At 39.1% G+C, this 17,769-nt stretch overlaps 1 protein-coding gene across 2 annotated transcripts in view; it reads left to right on the forward strand.

The window, feature by feature from the left end:
* Positions 1-17,769, forward strand: part of LOC126262644 (DNA ligase 1) — a 125,741-nt gene that overhangs the window by 15,123 nt on the left and 92,849 nt on the right. For both annotated transcript variants that reach the window (XM_049959418.1, XM_049959408.1), the window contains exons 2-4: positions 5,343-5,414; positions 5,675-5,785; positions 12,601-12,779. In XM_049959418.1, the coding sequence (XP_049815375.1) occupies positions 5,343-5,414; positions 5,675-5,785; positions 12,601-12,779 (362 nt within the window). The remainder of the gene's footprint in view (positions 1-5,342; positions 5,415-5,674; positions 5,786-12,600; positions 12,780-17,769) is intronic.

Here is a 17,769-nt window from a genome sequence, read left to right on the forward strand (position 1 = left end):
TGAATGGAACTGATTCTTTTAGTGCTGCTTCTCCTGCTCCTTCAGCCTTCCCTCCCCCTGAGAGGAGGGTCAGGCTCATCCGCTAGGGGTGAAACCTTTCCCCCGCTATCTGGTTTCCACCAGGACTGATGGGGATACATTCACCAATACCAAGCCTTTAATTTTTGTGGAACACATTGAAGGCAAGTTTCGCGAAGTGAACTCTCTGACCAAGATGTGGTCGGGTTCGTCGTTGATCAAAACTGCTTCAGCTGCCCAGTCTGTGGCCCTTCGTGCCTGTGACCATCTTGGCACAATTCCTGTGTCCATTACACCCACCAGTCTTTGAATGTGGTTCAAGGTGTAAATTTTCACAGGGACCTCATCCTTCAAACTGATGAGTAACTTACGGACAATCTAGGATGGCGGGGTGTTCACTTTGTTCGGTGTGTTCGGAAGGGCCCGAAGGACACATTGATACTGGTGCCTTTATCCTGGCCTTTGAAGGGGATACTCTCCCTGAGAAGGTCAAGATTATGGTTATTGATGTGACCCGAAGCCTACATCCCACCACCTAAGAGATGTTTTAAGTGTTTGCGTTTTGGACACACGTCTTCCCACTGTTTGCAGACCCCTCTCTGTGGTGACTGTGGGTGTCCACTTAATGAGGGGAGTTCCTGTGTTCCCCCTCCTGTGTGTTTTAATTGTCATGGCAATCATTCTCCATGTTCACCGGATTGCCTAGCCTATAAGACAGGAAAGAAGATACAGGAGTATAAGTCCCTTGATCGTCTAACCTACACTGTGGCTCGTAAGGAGCATGCCCGTCTTCATCCTCTGTCAATGACGTCTAGCTATGCTTTAGTTACATCTTCACCCCTCCCTCCCCTTCCTTACCCCAGTCCTGAACCCCTCTCCTTGCCCCCTCTCCTGCGGTTCCAGGCCGAAGGTCTGCTGCCACACAACGACCACGAGAACCACGGTCTGTGGGCCCCCGGGTTGCTCATTCTCTTTCTGATCCAGATCTTGCTGCAGCTGGCTCCGTTTTGCAGTTCAGCCCTCCTCGATCTCAAACAGAAAAGAAGAAATAAAAGTCCTGGGACAAGGAGCCTCTGGTGTTGCCAGAGTTCCTGTCCCCACCTTCGCAACCTTACTCTGACCTGTTGTTCACGGATGTCAGGCCCTCCTTGTCGGTGACGGATGGTGACCTGGTGGCATGACTGGCTTTAGCATGTTCACTTCCCATGTGAATCATCATTCTGTTCTTATCCAATGGAATTGTAATGGATATTACCGTCACCTTCCGGAGTTGAAGTCCCTTATTTTGTTTTACTCTGCATCTTGTGTGGTTCTGCAGGAATCTCATTTTACTGATCCGACCCTCAGTGGGTTCTGTGCTTTCTTCCGAAATCGGGTCGGCCCCCTGCGGCTGGCGTTTGTATGTTGGTCTGTATGGACATTGCTAGCACATGGATTCCTCTTCAAACAACACTGGACGTGGTTACTGTTAGGCTCCATCTGGACTCTGGGGTCACAGTTTGCAATCTTTATCTCCCTCCTGACAGGACTCTTACACCTGCTGCCTTAACTGCCTTTCTTCAGCAACTTCCTCCTCCCCTGCTCCTCCTTGGGGATTTTAATGCTCATCACCCCTTGTGGAGCAGTGCATTTCCATGTAGTCGGGGTCTTATCATAGTCCAGTTTCTTGCAGACCATGACTTGTGCCTTCTTAAGGATGGCTCCCCTACCCATTTCACTGCCGGTCATGGTACCTTTTCTGCCATTGATCTTTCTCTTTCTTCTCCCTCCCTCCTCCCTTCATTACACTGGTCGCCACACGACGACCTTTGCGATAGTGACCATTTCCCATTGATTCTCTCGCTACCTTCCCGCTCCCCGATGGACAGGTTACCTCGTTCGACTTTCGAACGCGCCGATTGGCCTCTATATACTGCAGAGGTCATTTTTTCTCTCTCTTGGTCAGGTTGTATTGATGATGTCCTATGTGAGATGTCTGCTGCGATTGTCGCGCTGCTAGCCTTGCTATCCCACACTCATCTGGACCATTTCGCCGCCGGCAAGTCCTGTGGTGGAGTGCAGCCATTGCCATTGCAATCCGTGATCGCCGTCGAGCTTTGCGACACCTTAAGAGGCACCTTTCTGCTGTCAATCATATTACCTTTAAATGCCTTCGCTCCAAAGCTTGTTACTTAATCACATGGAGCAAACGGGTGTGTTGGGAATGCTTTGTCCCTCTGTCACAGGTATGGGCTACACTTTGCTCTCTCTCCAAGGTTGCCATCGGCAGTTTATTACCCTCCCGGGCCTTGTCCTCCTGGATGGGCTTTGCATGGACCCGTTGATTCTCGCGAAACATCTTGCGACCCATTTTGCAACAGCATCAGCATCAACCTCCTATCCGGCTGCTTTCCTTCACTAGAAACAGCAGGCCGAAGCTTCCACCTTATGTTTCACCCCTTGTCAGCGAGAATCTTACAACGAACCTTTTACTGAATGGGAACTTCTTTCTGCACTTTCTTCTTATCATGATACGGCCCCTGGCCCAGACTCCATTCATAACCAATTGCTTCAACATCTCAGTGCTCCACAACGACAACATTTTCTCTGGGTGCTTAACCGTATTTGGCTCCAGTGTGACTTCCTTTCCCAATGGAGGGATAGCATTGTGGTTCCCGCACTGAAGCTTGGTAAGAACCCCGTTTGTCAAAAGCTATTGGCCAATTAGTCTGACAATTGTTGGTTGCAAGTTACTTGAACGGATGGTTGCCCGTCGGCTCTATTGTCCCCTTACCAGTGTGGCTTCCGAGAGGGACAGCCTCCGATGGATCATTTACTTCGCTTGGAATCCGCAGTTCAGCAGGCTTTTTCCTAGCGCCGCCATTTGGTTGCAGTATTTTTCGACCTTCGCAAGGCGTGTGACACGGCTTGGCGCCCTCGTATCTTTCGTACACTTCATGAGTGGGGTCTACGGGGCCCACTCCTGATTTTTATCTGCTAGTTCCTGTTTCACCTGTTGTCCAATGTTGGGGTTGGTACTGTTTTTAGTTCTCCACGGCCCCAGGATAATGGCATCCCACAAGGTTCCGTACTGAGTGTATTTCTTTTCCTCATTGCTATAGCTGGACTTGTGGCCTCTGTTGGTCCTTTGGTCACCCCTGCTCTGTATGTGGATGATTTCTGCATTTGGGTTAGTTTCTCTTCGATGGCCTCTGCAGAGTGGCAGCTCCAGGGTGCTTTATGGCGTGCCTCTGCATGGACCCTCTCACACGGGTTTCAATTCTCTCCTTTCAAATTGCGGGTGGTCCACTTCTGTCGCCGTACAACAGTCCACCCCGATCCAGAGCTCTATTTCAATGCACAATGATTAGCTGTGGTACCACAGTTTCGTTTCATGTGTCTTTTTTTCAGCAACAAGCTCACTTGGCTGCCTCATATCAGACTTCTGAAGATAGGATCTTTCCGTAACTCAGTGTCCTTTGCTTCCTTGCCCACACCTCTTAGGGTGTGGATCGTTCCACTCTTCTCCGCTTTTTTGGGGTTTAGTGCTGTCTCACGTGGATTATGGTTGTCAGGTTTATGGTTTGGCTGCTCCTTCCACACTGCGCCTCCTGGATCCGATACACCATCGTGGTATCCGTTTGGTCACCGGTGCCTTCCCTACTAGCCCTGTTGATAGTCTCCTGGTTGAAGTTGGGATCCCTCCCCCCCTTTCTATTTGGCGGTCCCAGCTTCTGGTTTCTTATGCAATCGCTGTCCGTTCCTCTCTCACTCGTACTTCCTATTCTATCCTGTTCCCAGACCAAGGATGTCGCCCACCTGATTCCCGCCCTCGGGCGGGTTTACCTGTTGGTCTCCGCCTTGTGTCTCTTCGCCGTGATTTTCAGCCTCCTTTGTCCTGTCTCCCATGTCGTCCCCCCCCCCCCCCCCATTAGGCCTAAATATTTAATCAACATGACAGTGTCAAGCAGCACACCATTAATACCGTATTCAAACATTACAGGATTGTTTTTTCCTACTCATATTTGTTGAATCCGCAGCTTGTGGTCGCGTTCTCACTTCCGGAGCACGGGGTCCCGGGTTCGATTCCCGGCAGGGTCAGGGATTTCCACCTCCCTCGAGATGACTGGGTCCTGTCCTCATCATTTCATCGTCATTCATGAAAGTGGTGAGACTGGACTGAGCAAAGGTTGGGAATTTGTACAGGCGCTGATAACCACGCAGTTGAGTGTCCCACAAACCAAACGTCGTCGTCATCATCATCATCATCATATTCGTTGACTTGTGTTTGCACAGTTAAGGGATACTGCCATTCATTGCATCAAATAGAAATGCTTGTCAGCCCTGTAATGTAATGGTTATTTGGCTTGTGGTGTCAGAGCACTGACAATATTTCTGTTACGTGTATATTAGTTTTTGAAATGTAGGCTGCTGTGACAGACTGATCTGCAGCATCGCTTGAGGTCTGTATTTCATTCGACTGTCTTTCATTAGAAGGTTGCAGGTTGGTTAAGAGTTGGCGAAGTCAGTAAATGTCAATATGAGATTTTATATATGACAGACTTACTGATCTGTAATGAAGTTGAAGGTAGGTTGAAGGTGACAGTTTGGTTGTGATTTGATGCAGCAGTATCGAATGCTCCAGTTAATCCTTAAACTCCCTTCTGATTCCTTCATTTCATACACTTTAACAGTAGCAGTTTTGAAATTGCAGTATATTATAAATGAAAATTTGTTGTTAAGTGGAGTTTGTTTTTGAAAGCATTTGGAATGTTCAGATAGTTGTCATTGTATGTAACGCTGATGATCATACCGAGTACTTGAATATGAAGCCATCATTGCTAGTCCTGCCTTGATGTCACACATGGACGACATTGTCAGAACTGTGTGCATAAAAGTAATCGATGTATTTTGTTGCCAAATCATTTTTGTGTACTTCCTCATTTTCTCATACTTCCATGTCGTATGTACAAATTGATTTTAGTGAAATAAAACATCACATTGGATTGTTATGTGACTGCATACTGCAAATTGATGTGAATAGTATTTATATTCAGTTTTATTCTTGGTGTGTAGATAAAATCTATTCTGAAAATTATTTATTTGATAGAGGGAGCTGAGAAGTGGAAGGATTTTGGTTTTCTTTTTAATTTTTTTCGTTGGCACATTGAATTTCCTGAGCAAGTGGTTCAATATTGTTTTGTGTCATGTGTAATGATAATCATACTTTTTTGCACTCTCATGTTAAATTTCTAATTATAAAATATAATTTTTAAAACATATTTTTAATGTGTAATTTCTTTCAGAAATTAATGTCTATTAATACTGTAAACAACTTTTTACAGATCATTTTTCAAGGTCAAACCTCAACAGGTAGACAGTGAAAAACATGAAGAGGTACCAGATGAAAAGAACTGGTATGTAATGGTATACACATTGTGGTATTAATAAACACATATGCAGTAAAGATGCAAAATTGTTTGAAATATGGAAGGAGAGTATACCAGCTACAACATATCTGTTGTGGGCAACACAGATTACTCTCAGCCTCCATTAAGCCATCCTGCAAATTTAATTTTAATTACAGTTTTGTAAACTGGAAATGTAGTTTGCAACATGTTGAAACAAAAATAATTTTTAATAATACAAATCGATATCTATGCATCTTCTTGCCCAGTGTCGAAGAAAAACCTGGAGACAATATTGACTCACCAGTAAAGGCAACAAGAACAAAGAAAAGATGTAGAATTGAGAGTGATAGTGAAGGTAGTGGAGGAGAAACTGAACGGTAAGTGTTTCTGTTATTTATGGTCTCTTTCATTTATACTGAACTCATTTAAACTTATGTTTCCATAGACACTATTATTTTGTACTGTGAGATTTAGAAAATGGCATACAAAATTATTGTAGTTGTGGTTACACCAAATGTTGAAAGTTTCTCTATGGGAGCATATAACTCTCCTATTCATATCATTGGTGTATTTATTCAGTCTGCAGATTTACACTGTTACAGGAGTTGGCATGCAAAGTGTTGTATGTTTGTAACTGTGGATAGTTTTGCCTTACAAGAGTGCTTCATAATTCGCACTAGATACTCTGATATGTCAGTATAATAAGTGGCCAGCTTTCAGGTTATAATTCGACTACTTAACTTGTTGATCAACAATCTTGATTTAGGTCTGTACATTTCCTCCACCTGCAATAACATCTGGGTCCAATTTCTGTATGTCAAGCAATTTTTGTTGAGTTAATGAAATAAATAATGTAGCTGAAACTGTCGAAATACTCTTAAAATAAGTTTATTGCCTCACAAAACTCATAAAAGTGACACAAGTTTTGCGCCTAAAACATGATTTAGAACTCATGTTCCATGGTTACTGTCTTTACTCCTCACATAAATACCATCAATTGCAAAGTTACATTGTACATTGTTTCAGTCAAAAGTTATTTGAATTTACATTAACATTTCAATGCTTTTACAAATGTGGTTATGAAATTTGGTTTTACAGTTCATTGCAATGAGTCTGAAACAGTTAGCATGTCGAAATTCTACAGTTCTCATATCAGAATTATGTGAAATGTATATCCATAACAATGTCTTAATTATTTTTGTTGACTGGCTTACAATACAGTTTGATTTTAGTTAATAATATTAATTATGTGTCTTTGTAGTTGGTTGTATTGTTATTACTATCACTTTTCTGCATATTAATTTTACAAGAGATAACTTTGAATTTTGTTTAAATTATTTTTGGCATTTTTTTAGTTTGTAGTTCAATATCATTATAAAGTAATTGCAGTTGATCTTAGTTGATCACAGTTGGCTCTTGTCTTTACTTAACATTTTGTTTCAGTTTACTTGCTGCAGTTTTTTCTCCGAAATACCAAGCATCATTGCTAACATCTGAATTTTAACACCACATTGCACTACTATTGTACTGTTATGACTAGCTTTGAATCTGTTGTGAACCTCTAAAGTAGATTAATCATCTTATTTGAAAATCACTCTATGTAAACACCATGTAACTTCTCCGTTCTTTTCCAAACTTTCTGCTTATAGCCATCTTCCTAGTATTACTTCCCACAACTTGATCTCTTCTCATATTGATGCATAGTGATATTATTTTCATATTTCCTTCTTTTTAACCACAGTTTGCAATGAATAATTTGTTCATTCTTTTTCACATTGCTATCATCTCACTGTGTAATGTTATTAAATGTTTCCTTGTATGAAATTTCGTTAGTATTTCTGTGCCCTTGTTAAGACCGGTTGGTGGGGAAAATTAAGCACGCATTTATAGTACGTACAAAGTTTGGACTGGGGAGGAGTGTTGTGGAAAATGACAAATGAGGAAACACAATAATACGAGTATCTTTCACACATGGATCCTCTATCCCAGCATAAGGAAAGTGCCTATCCAGCATATCAATAGTTTTGACATTCACCCTGGCTTAGATCTCATCCAGTTTCCTTTCCACTTTCTTGCCCTTAATACTACATTTTCTTTCTGTCTTTCTCTACATTACTCTTCCCATGCCCACAAAAGGTACTTGCCTTTCGCCATTACTCATTATGCCATTAGATCCAGTGGGTTCTGTAAAAGAATATTATTAGTGACACAGTAAAACATTTAACACACATGAATAAAGATTTCTCTAACAATATTTGTTAGCGAAGGTGATGTGATTAGTAAATGTGTAAGTAGCTGTAAAAATTTGAACAGTTATTTTTCATGTAACAATGATTACAGATATTCTAGAAAGAGAAAAGAAGCAGTTATTAGCAACCTACTTAGATACTACATTTTCACGAATTAGTTTCAGTATGATGGACATAGAGGGAAGAAATATGGATAAAGTTTAAACAGATTGTAAATCTTGCTCTGGAGAAGTATGTGCTGAGGAAGTTGATTAAGGATGGAAAAGACCCACCAGGGTTTAACAGTCAAATCAAAATGCTGAGAAAGCAAAGGCTGTTGCCCTCTTGGTTCAAAAGAGATTTTGGAAATGATGACACACTAATGTTATCAGAGATTTGTGCATCTGTAAAAAGATCAATGCATGAATCATACAATTACCACCATCATACCCTAGCAAAAGATCTTTCGGAGAACGCGAGAAAATTCTGGCCCTACTTAAAATTGCTAAGCAATTCTAAGGCTTCTATGCAGTCACTTGTTGAACAGTGTGGTGTGACAATAGAAAGTAGCAAAAGGAAAGCCAAAGTTATAAATTTTGCTTTTTAAAAATCGTTGACATAGGAGAATTGTACAGGCATATGGTCATTTCACCATCGCACAGAACCCCGTATGGAGGACATAGGAACAGGTATCCGTGACATAGAGGAACAACTGAAAGGGCTGAAATCAAATTAGTCACCTGGTGTGGGTGGATCCCACTTCAGTTTTACAAAGAGTACTCAGTGGCATTGGCCCCTTACATAGTTTGCAGTTATTGTTAATCTCTCGCCCAGCACAAAGTCCCAAGTGTCTGGAGAAAGCACAGGTGACTTCTTTTATATAGGAGGGGTAAAAGAATGGACTTGCAAAATTACACACCAGTATCCTTGACATCGGTTTGCTGCAGAATAGTTGAACATGTTCTCAGTTAGAATATAATAAATGTGTGAGAGATAGAAGAGCTTCTGTCCACGAATCAGTGTGGTTTCAGAAAACATCGCTCATGCGAAACTCAGCTTGCCCTTTTCTCACACGATATCCTGTGAACTGAGGATGAAGGGCAACAAGCATACTCCATATTTCTAGATTTGTGAAAAGCATTTGATACTATGCCTCATTGCAGACTGTTAATGAAGGTATAATTATATGGAGTAGGTTCACAGAGATTTGAATGGCTTGAAGGCTTTGTAAGAAGCAGAACCCAGTACATAATCCTTAACAGTGAGTGTTCGTTAGAGACAATGGTATTGTTGGGAGTGCCCCAAGGAAGTGTGATAGGACTGCTGTTATTTTCTATATACCTAAATGGTCCGATGAACGGAGTGAGCAGCAATCTGCAGATGTTTGCTGATAAAGTTGTGGTGTACGGGAGAGTGTCATGGTTGAATGACTGTAGTAGGATATAAGACAACTTAGACAAAATTTGTAGTTCGTGTGATGAGTGGAAGCCAGATCTAAACATAGAAAAATATAAGTTAATGGAGATGAGTTGGAAAAACAACCCATAATTAAAAAATAGGAATATTAATGTGGTGCATGATAACCACATAGCTTAAGTATCTAGGAGTGACATTTTGTAGCAATATGAAACGGAACAAGCATGTAATGATTGTAGGCGAAGAATATTGCTCGAGTGTATGGGATCTGCGCCGGGTCAGCTTAAAGAGGCTAGATTTGTTACAAATAAGTGTGAACAAAGCTCAGGTATTGCAAAGATGCTTATGGAACTTAAAACGGAATCTGTGGAGATAAGGTGATGTTATTTTCCAGGAACACTGCCGAGAAAATTTAGAAAGCTGGCATTTCAAGCTGATGGCAGAATAATTGTACTGCTGCCAACGTACATTTTGCTTGAGGACCATGAATATAAGATAAGAGAAATTAGGCTTGTATGGAGGCCTGTAGACAGCCATTTTTCCCTCACTATTTGGAAGTGCAACAGGAAAGGAAATAACTAGTAGTGGTACAGGGTACCTGTCGCCATGCACCGTACAGTGGCTTGCACATTATGAATGTGGATGTAGATGTACTATTATCATTTTGACTCCTTGATACAGTATTTTATTTGTGATTTAAACCGGGTGAGGTGGCTCATTGGTTAGCACGCTGGATTCGCATTTGGAAGGACGATGGCTCAAACTCACGTCCGGCTATCCTGAGTTAGGTTTTCCGTGATTTCCCTAAATCGCTTCTGGCAAATGCCGGGATGGTTCCTTTGAAAGGCGCGTCTGACTTCCTTCACCATCCTTCCTAATCCGGTGGGTACGATGATTTCACTGTTTGGTCCACTCCCCCGAATCAACCAATCATCTATGGTTTAGATTTACCACGTTTCAAATATTAATTTCTTAGTATTCAGAGTCAGCTGAATCATCTAGACATGAGGTATCAAGTTATTAAGTCTCAAGTTATTAAGTCTTACTTTTAGTGGGGTTTCAGTCTTTCTGAATTTTTTTTCTTTATTCCTCTCTCCCAACTAGAATGGTTGTGTGGTTATTATAGGTAATACGTGTTAATTGTATAAAAGAAACTAATTTTCTTAAACTAACTATAAAATTATGAGATAAAATTGCTAACCAGTACTAATCTTCAAGAGGTGCTGACAGATACAAATAAAAGTACAGAGTTTATATGCTACAGGATGATCAGGAATTTTTTTCATCTGTGAAAAATCTGGATAAACCCCAGGAACTTTTTAGAATTCTGGGAATTTTTCATCATTTACTGTATGTAATTTTGACAGGTGTGAACTGATTTTTACCTTAGTCTGCTACTCCAGAATAATTCTGCAACAATAAAAGGTAAATGAGACAATAACAGAGAGAGAATAACACTGAAATAAAACTTCAGTTGCAAAGAAAATTTGCAATTTACAACGACAAAACACTCCACACACACAAGTGTTTGCCGACAGCCAAATGTGTCAAAGGCTTCAGTACAAAAAAGAAAAAAATGGAAATGAGCATATAACATCATTGGGCGGGAGGCCCCATCCGATGAAATTCGGCCACCAAGTGCAAGTCTTATTTCATTCGACGCCACATTGGGCGACTTGTGTGCTGGTGATGGGGGTGAAATGATGATTAGGACAACACAGTACCCAGTCCCCGAGCGGAGAAAATCACCAAGCTAGCCGGGAATCGAACCCGGGCCCACCTGCATGGGTTAGGACAAATACTGTGCAATACTTTGTAACAATAAACTGCCATCGATGAGTGCGGCATCACAACTGTTCATGTTTCTAATTGGTTGCCAGTAAATAGTGCGTATGGTGGTTTGAGAAGTGTTACTTTCAAAGCAGATTTCCATTTATGCAAGATGAATTATGTTAGGTTTGAGAATGTGCGTTGAATTTCTTAAATCATGGAGTTTTTTACTCTTAGTCAAGACTTAACAGTTTGAGGACCAGCCGCATAGAAAAATTTTGGGCACAGAAGACTAGCCGTTTATGCCATTATTTACAATTTTACTGGTACATTTGTGTTTGATATATTTTTAAGGGTAACTCGTGTTAAAAAAGACCAAGCATCAAGGAAGGTGTTTTTCATATTTTGTTTAGTTCTTTCATAGATTACAAATTATACAATAATGTTGGCAAAAAGTGTAATTATCTTTTGAAAATAAGTGTGATGTGAATTCTGGAGCAATTACACATGTAACTGGCTTACCATGAAAAAAATGAAGTGCTCGGTGGAACATACATTTAGCCAGGTTACCCATGTAATGTTTGGTGAAATTAATAATTGTGCTTGTCAGAAAAATTCAGCTGCAGCAATTTTAGGTGTGCTGTAAGGATACTGCCTAACCGCACCCTCAGAAAAAAATTGCGAACCATTTTTGATGACCAGCATTATATGTGAAAGCTTAGCTTTTTGTCAAGCTATACTGTTTGTATATTAATTTAAACCATGAACTTTTTGTATTTTTGTGTTTGCGCTACTTAACACTGATGTTGCTGTCAGCTGAGTACATCACATTTCCTATGCCCTGAATACCTGATGTTATTGGCTGGTGAGATTACTTGACATGAGCTACGATTGGCTGACAAAAGGGCTTCACATAAAGCGATCTCCATTTCAGTACTTTGGAAGCTGCCTTGCTATATTTGGTGAAATCCGTATTTATGCTTTTGTGATATGAAAATATTCAATACACATGCTACCACGTGTCAAAGATATCTTCTAAAAGCTTTGGATTTTTGCTAGGTTTCGTGACATAAAGTGTCAGGAAGTTCTAAGCCAATGTACAAAATCTTTACTATTCAAAAGATAAGAAAGTTTTACAGCTTTGAGGGACAGTATGTTGTCACTTAACGTGGAAAAAATATACTTCCACATGGGGTGTAGTGTATATTCATCTGGAAAAAGTGTATTTTTAACCTGGAAGCTCAGGAATTTTTTTTCCACCCTGAAGTACAAACACCATCATAGCTTTTGGAACTAATAGTTCCTTCTTTGCGGAGAAATGAGGGTCAGTTTTGGGAGGTCACTTAGATGCCAGGGTGAGAGAGACCCACCTGTTGTGGAACAAGGAGAGAGAAAGATGAGGAAGGACGGTGTAGTGTCAGAGAGAGTAGGACGTAACATTAACTTTCATCTACTGCTCTCTCTCTCTCTGTGCTAACCCCTTCCCCTCGTCGTCTCCGTTCATCCTCATAACAGACAAGCCCTTCTCATCCTGGTGCCTTTTTTTATAATATGTTAAAGAATATCACATACTTCCATTGTTTTCTACCTACCTGAGATGCAGTACGACTTTTCGTCAGCATGATCGAAATTGCCGTTTCTCTTGAAAAATTGTTTGTTGTATTTAAAAATGTGTTGTTGTCTCCTTCTCCTATTTTCCTGTAGTTTGTTCCTTCAGATTTAATAACAACTTTGGTTAGATTGTTCAGTTAACTCTTTTAATTATTTTCATAATCAAGGTCACCCCCAACCACAAAGAAGGCAGCTTTAAGTGACAAATCAGATCAGATTCTCAACGGTGAAAAAACAGCCACCAAAGGTAATAAAGGTGTGTCAGTTGATAAGAAAAATGAAAAACAGAAACCTATTGAGAATGGTGGTGCTGAAACAGCAAAGAGAGATGCCAGTACTGATGATGGTGAGTATTGCATAAAATATTTTGCACTGGAAGGAAAATAAAATAAATACATACATAATCACTTGGTTATACTTTGGGTAAAGTCACAAAGTAATTATTTCCTATCATAGAAGACATATAAGGCGTATTATATTGAATTGACCAACATTATTTCGATGTTGGGTGTTTCTCATCACTGACAGGTCTGCCAGTCAACCACATTAGGGGGAAAAAAAACTAATATTTTTCATGTTCTGATTTCTTTCTATTTGTGTAGTGTTGCATCTTTGGTTCAGCCTACACATTGCGACTGGGGTGCAAGCATACTGTGTTTGATTGTTTCCTTTTGGGAGCAGTGGCTCTTTGACACTTGTTTTCAGTGCAATCCCTTATTATCCATTTTGAAGTTATCAAAATTAAATCTTCCAATTCAACTGAGTGAGGTGGTGCTTTAATACACTGGATTTGGTTGAGAAGCAGCAGAGAACAAATCTCTGTCTGGCCATCTAGATTTAAATTTTCCATTGTATCCATAAATTCTAGAAGACAATTGCTTGGTTGAATCCTTATCTAGTTGAAGCATTAGATCAGTTTCTAATGCCCTCTATCATCAGTTTTAATCTTCCTAGCTTCTTACTTCACATTCCCTCAGTTGTAATAGTTTATTAGAAATTTGTGAAGTTTTGCTTTATGTGATTTGTAAGTCCATCTTATGACAATGTCTTAACAACTGGAAGCTTGAAAAACTAACTTTAATGTTCACATACTTCATTGTTGTTGTTTTCAATGTGAAAAGTCAGACAAATTTATGTTGATTATTAACTTTTTTGTATAAACAATCAACAAAGGTTTTCTGCACTTCCTTAACAAGTGTACTTACCAGATAATCACATTTTACTTTAGATACAAATACATCACTTAATGATGACAAAAATAGTAAAAATGTTGCGTCATCTCAAACTGTGTAACCTATTGGCAAATCTCTTCAAATCATATGAATTTCAAGTTAATTTTGTGCTAACTAAATAATGTATAATTAGATCATCTGTAATATGCATCCTTCCTAAAGAAAGCTCATAAATACATCCAGTATTTACAGATTAAATGTGAATTGTCCCCCACCCCTTCTTCCTCCCCTTAGCCCACTAGAGCAGGGCTTCTCAAGGTGTTTGCACCAGTGCATCACGCCGTGCAGAGTACAAAAGATGGCTTCACTACGTTGATGATGGCGCAAACCACCATTCCTTCACTCTGTGCAATAGCACTACCCCTCTCTTTTTCCTACGCTTGTCTTGCTCACTCTGCCTGTCTTGACCTTTTCCAAGATTTACCTCTGTTTTCTTCATCATTGCCAAATATTTATGTGCACTTGGTGGAGAACTTAATTTGATGGAACAAGATGACCGGTGCAAGAGAGATTTAAATAATAATATTAATAATAATTTTAAATTTGACTAAATTATGCTACTAAGATCTGGAGCAAGGACTCTGCTGACAGCAATTCTTAGAGCTTTTTTTTTTAATTACATTCGAAAATACTTGCATTGCAGTTTAGTTTTTGTATAAGACAAAGCAGAAAATAACCTTTCACATACATGTATCGAACCACACATAGAAATAATCTTTGCTGCTTCTCTGTGCAGCTTAGAAAATTCTTGCATTGACAAATTCTGGTAGAATTTGAGCGAATTTTTGGTATTGTAAAATAAATCCTTTCAGTGATCATCCAGTTGCAAATTGATTTGTTCAAAATGTAAATCATGAGACACAATGTCAATTGCCATTGAAAAGGGACTTACAAATACATCAGGTATTGGCTGTACGTTAGTAATTTCCTGTAACAAAAACATAACCAAATGTTAATAGATGAAAGTAATGTATAAAGTTGCATCGAAGAATTAAAAGGTGATATGTTTTAATATGCAGGTCTGCAGACTATTGTTTTTAATGTAACATCCCATGTACTTTTAACAAAGTCAACTTTATTTTGCTGTCAGTCATACACTGGTACAGCACCTGGAATCGGTCACTAAAGTCGTTTCAATTTGTTTTCAAAGGATTATAATACACTGACTTCTTTTTCAAAGTGTATTACTTCCCACACAGATGCTGTCAAGCAAAACCTTAGAATCATTTTGAATAAATCACTTTTAAAAATCCAGTTGCCGTATTAACGTAAAATTTATATATCGCTTACCATGTCATTGATGAGATTATTTTATTTTTGGAGGTTGAGACTTAAATTATTTAGGAGAGCCATAATGACTGCTAAAAACCATAAATCAGCTACCCATTCAGGTTCATGCAAAAGTCCTCCAAAAACAGAACCACAGTGTCGCACAATCTAAAAACTCGAGAAGTCACTTTTCCTTTGCTCAACCAGCATACCTCAGCAGGGTAGGAGATATCTCAATAATCCTCTACAAATGAAATAAAAAATTCTGTGAACTGACAATGAATGAGCCTGTGGGGATGAGTATAGTTCATGAATTGCACCACTAAGTTAATCACATCTTGATAATCGATAACTTTTGCATAAAGAGGCTCTTGTTGGTCAAAACAATGAGTGAAAGGTAAATTCAACATGTTAAACATTTTCTGAAGTAGGTCAATAAACACTTTTACTCTACTGCATCATGCTGGTCTTTGGTTACGTAAAACAGCTTTTCCCAAGTGAGTCCTATTCAATTGCTATTTCAACTGATTCTAAAATATCCACACCAACAGCAGTGCCCTTCATCGAAATCGTATCCAGGAGATCTTCCATTATATGTAGATCTTCTTCCATGCCACACAAAAAAAGGGTAATTGACCTGTGTCACTAATATTTGTGGACTCATAATACGTCATGCATACACTAGGAGGTTTGTAGTTTTGGTTGCCAATTGTTCATGCAAATTCCTGTCAGTATTGCTGAGTCGCTGAAATAGTGTCATACTGGAAACAGATATTCTGGGCCATTCCACTTCAAAGGGGCAATATTAAAAAGTGTCCCCACTCGACCATCTCCAAATCTAATAATTTGGTGCGAAGGTTCTATATGCTCTTTGATGGTTATATATCAAATTTCAGACCAGTATCTTCAGTGGTTCAATTTTTAGGGGCTCTTAAACATAGCATCACATATGAAGGTACAACTGTGCCAAGTTTGCTCGGTTCTAGCAGTCATTTCTTCATTTGCTTAAATCTACATAGACAGTGTTTTATGATGAATCATACCACGACAAAAATTAGGTATTTAGTCACGCCTAAATATAGATACAAGCCTCTGAAGTGGTAAAGAATTAGTCAAACTATTCTGAGAGCCAAGGCTACCAAAATTTTCTGCTTGTAAATTTTAGGGTATTTTTGAGGGGCAGTATCTCAACTGTGTCTTGTTCAATCCCTTTTTTTTTCCCCCGTTGCCAAAAGTTTGAAATAGCATGCCTAAAGCTTCAAAACTATCTTGTTTAATTTCTTGATCTTGTGTACTGATTAGTAAGGCTACCTATCAAAACTAAGGAAAATGGATTATTGATAAATACAAAAAATTAATACAATTTGAAGTTGTAAGTCAAATGTATAATTGTAGTGTCTTTTAGTAGTATAAGATTTGCCTTTGGTTTAGGGAATGCAACTATGCTAATAAGAAGTATTTTTACATTATTTTACAGTATACAAATAAATATAATAAAACTTTAGAAAATACTCTTAAGATTATAAAATCTAGAAGATCATAATGGAACGCATGTTGCTTTAGAATGTTTTACAATGTGTGGTGTGCATGTATGCATTGTCACTTAGTTTCCATCGCCATTATAAAGCAGCAATAGGTTTTTAAGGCTCTGTCCTCGCAGCAGTGCTACATTGCTGAATCACCATTTTGAATTGTTGCCTTCAGTATTGCCAGTTTCATAATGTCAGTCTTCTGTGCGATGTAATCTTTGGTGTTGACATTGTACAATCTTAGTGTTTAGTACTGAGTGTTTGAATAATCAATAATCATTGTTGTAGCTGAAGGTAAGCACTAAAACAGTATGTTTTGATATGCTAATTTGTATATTTAATATACAAACAAGTCTGAATCTGCTATACTCCAAACCAAGATATTCATGAGCTTTCAAAATTGTGTGTTATAGATTAATAAACTATTGTATAAAATCAACCAAGAGACCCTTGCAAAGCTACTTTGATGGATCAGTCGGAGCTGATTGTCATAAGTCATAACCTTTCTGTTATGGGCAAAGTCAACTGCAGTCACTTAAGGAAATGTTCTCATTGGACAAGGAGCTTCTATGACATAGGTTTGGGCTTGATTTTACTGAAGATGGCCAAATATGTCCATACCATAATGCCTTGTTGATGACAAAATCTCAATTTCTGCAAGTGAATTGCTGCAGCCCATTTTGTAAAGAAAAACATGTAATGAAGAATGCTTTAACATCAGTAACCATTGCAATGTCTTGACAGTTTGAAGTTACTGACTAATGAAGTTTTCAAACCTGGTCGGAAAATTTGTACCAAATGTAGACATGAAGTGGCCCAAAAAGAAATATCCCATCAGGATAAGCAAGAATCACCGTCAAGTGAAGACATGGATGTTGCTGATGCTTGCTTTACTGCTAATACTTCATTATGATCAATTGGAGTGTCACCATTAAAGCTTCAACGGATCAGCAAAAGGGATTATATGGCATATATAAAGAGGAAAGTTCTGAAAGCCCAAGGCAACATTGCTAAAGTAGCTGCCACAGCTGCTAGTGTGAACCAAGTAGATGTTGCTCATATGCAAACGGAAGACTGCCAAAAATTTAAAGACATGGTCATCTTAATTGAAGAACTTAAGATTAAGCTTCAGACTTCAGGTAGTTGTAGTAAAGTTCAAATTTTAACACTGGCCCCAAATGGCTGGCCTATTGAAAAAAGGCTAAAGAATTTGCTGTTTCAACTAAAATGGTGATGAAGGCTAGGAAACTAAAGATGGAAGATGGGATTTTGGCAACACCTGCAAACTGAAAAGTGAAAAGGTCAA

Source organism: Schistocerca nitens, chromosome 1, assembly GCF_023898315.1.
Source record: "Schistocerca nitens isolate TAMUIC-IGC-003100 chromosome 1, iqSchNite1.1, whole genome shotgun sequence".
Taxonomy (NCBI): Eukaryota; Metazoa; Arthropoda; class Insecta; order Orthoptera; family Acrididae; genus Schistocerca; species Schistocerca nitens.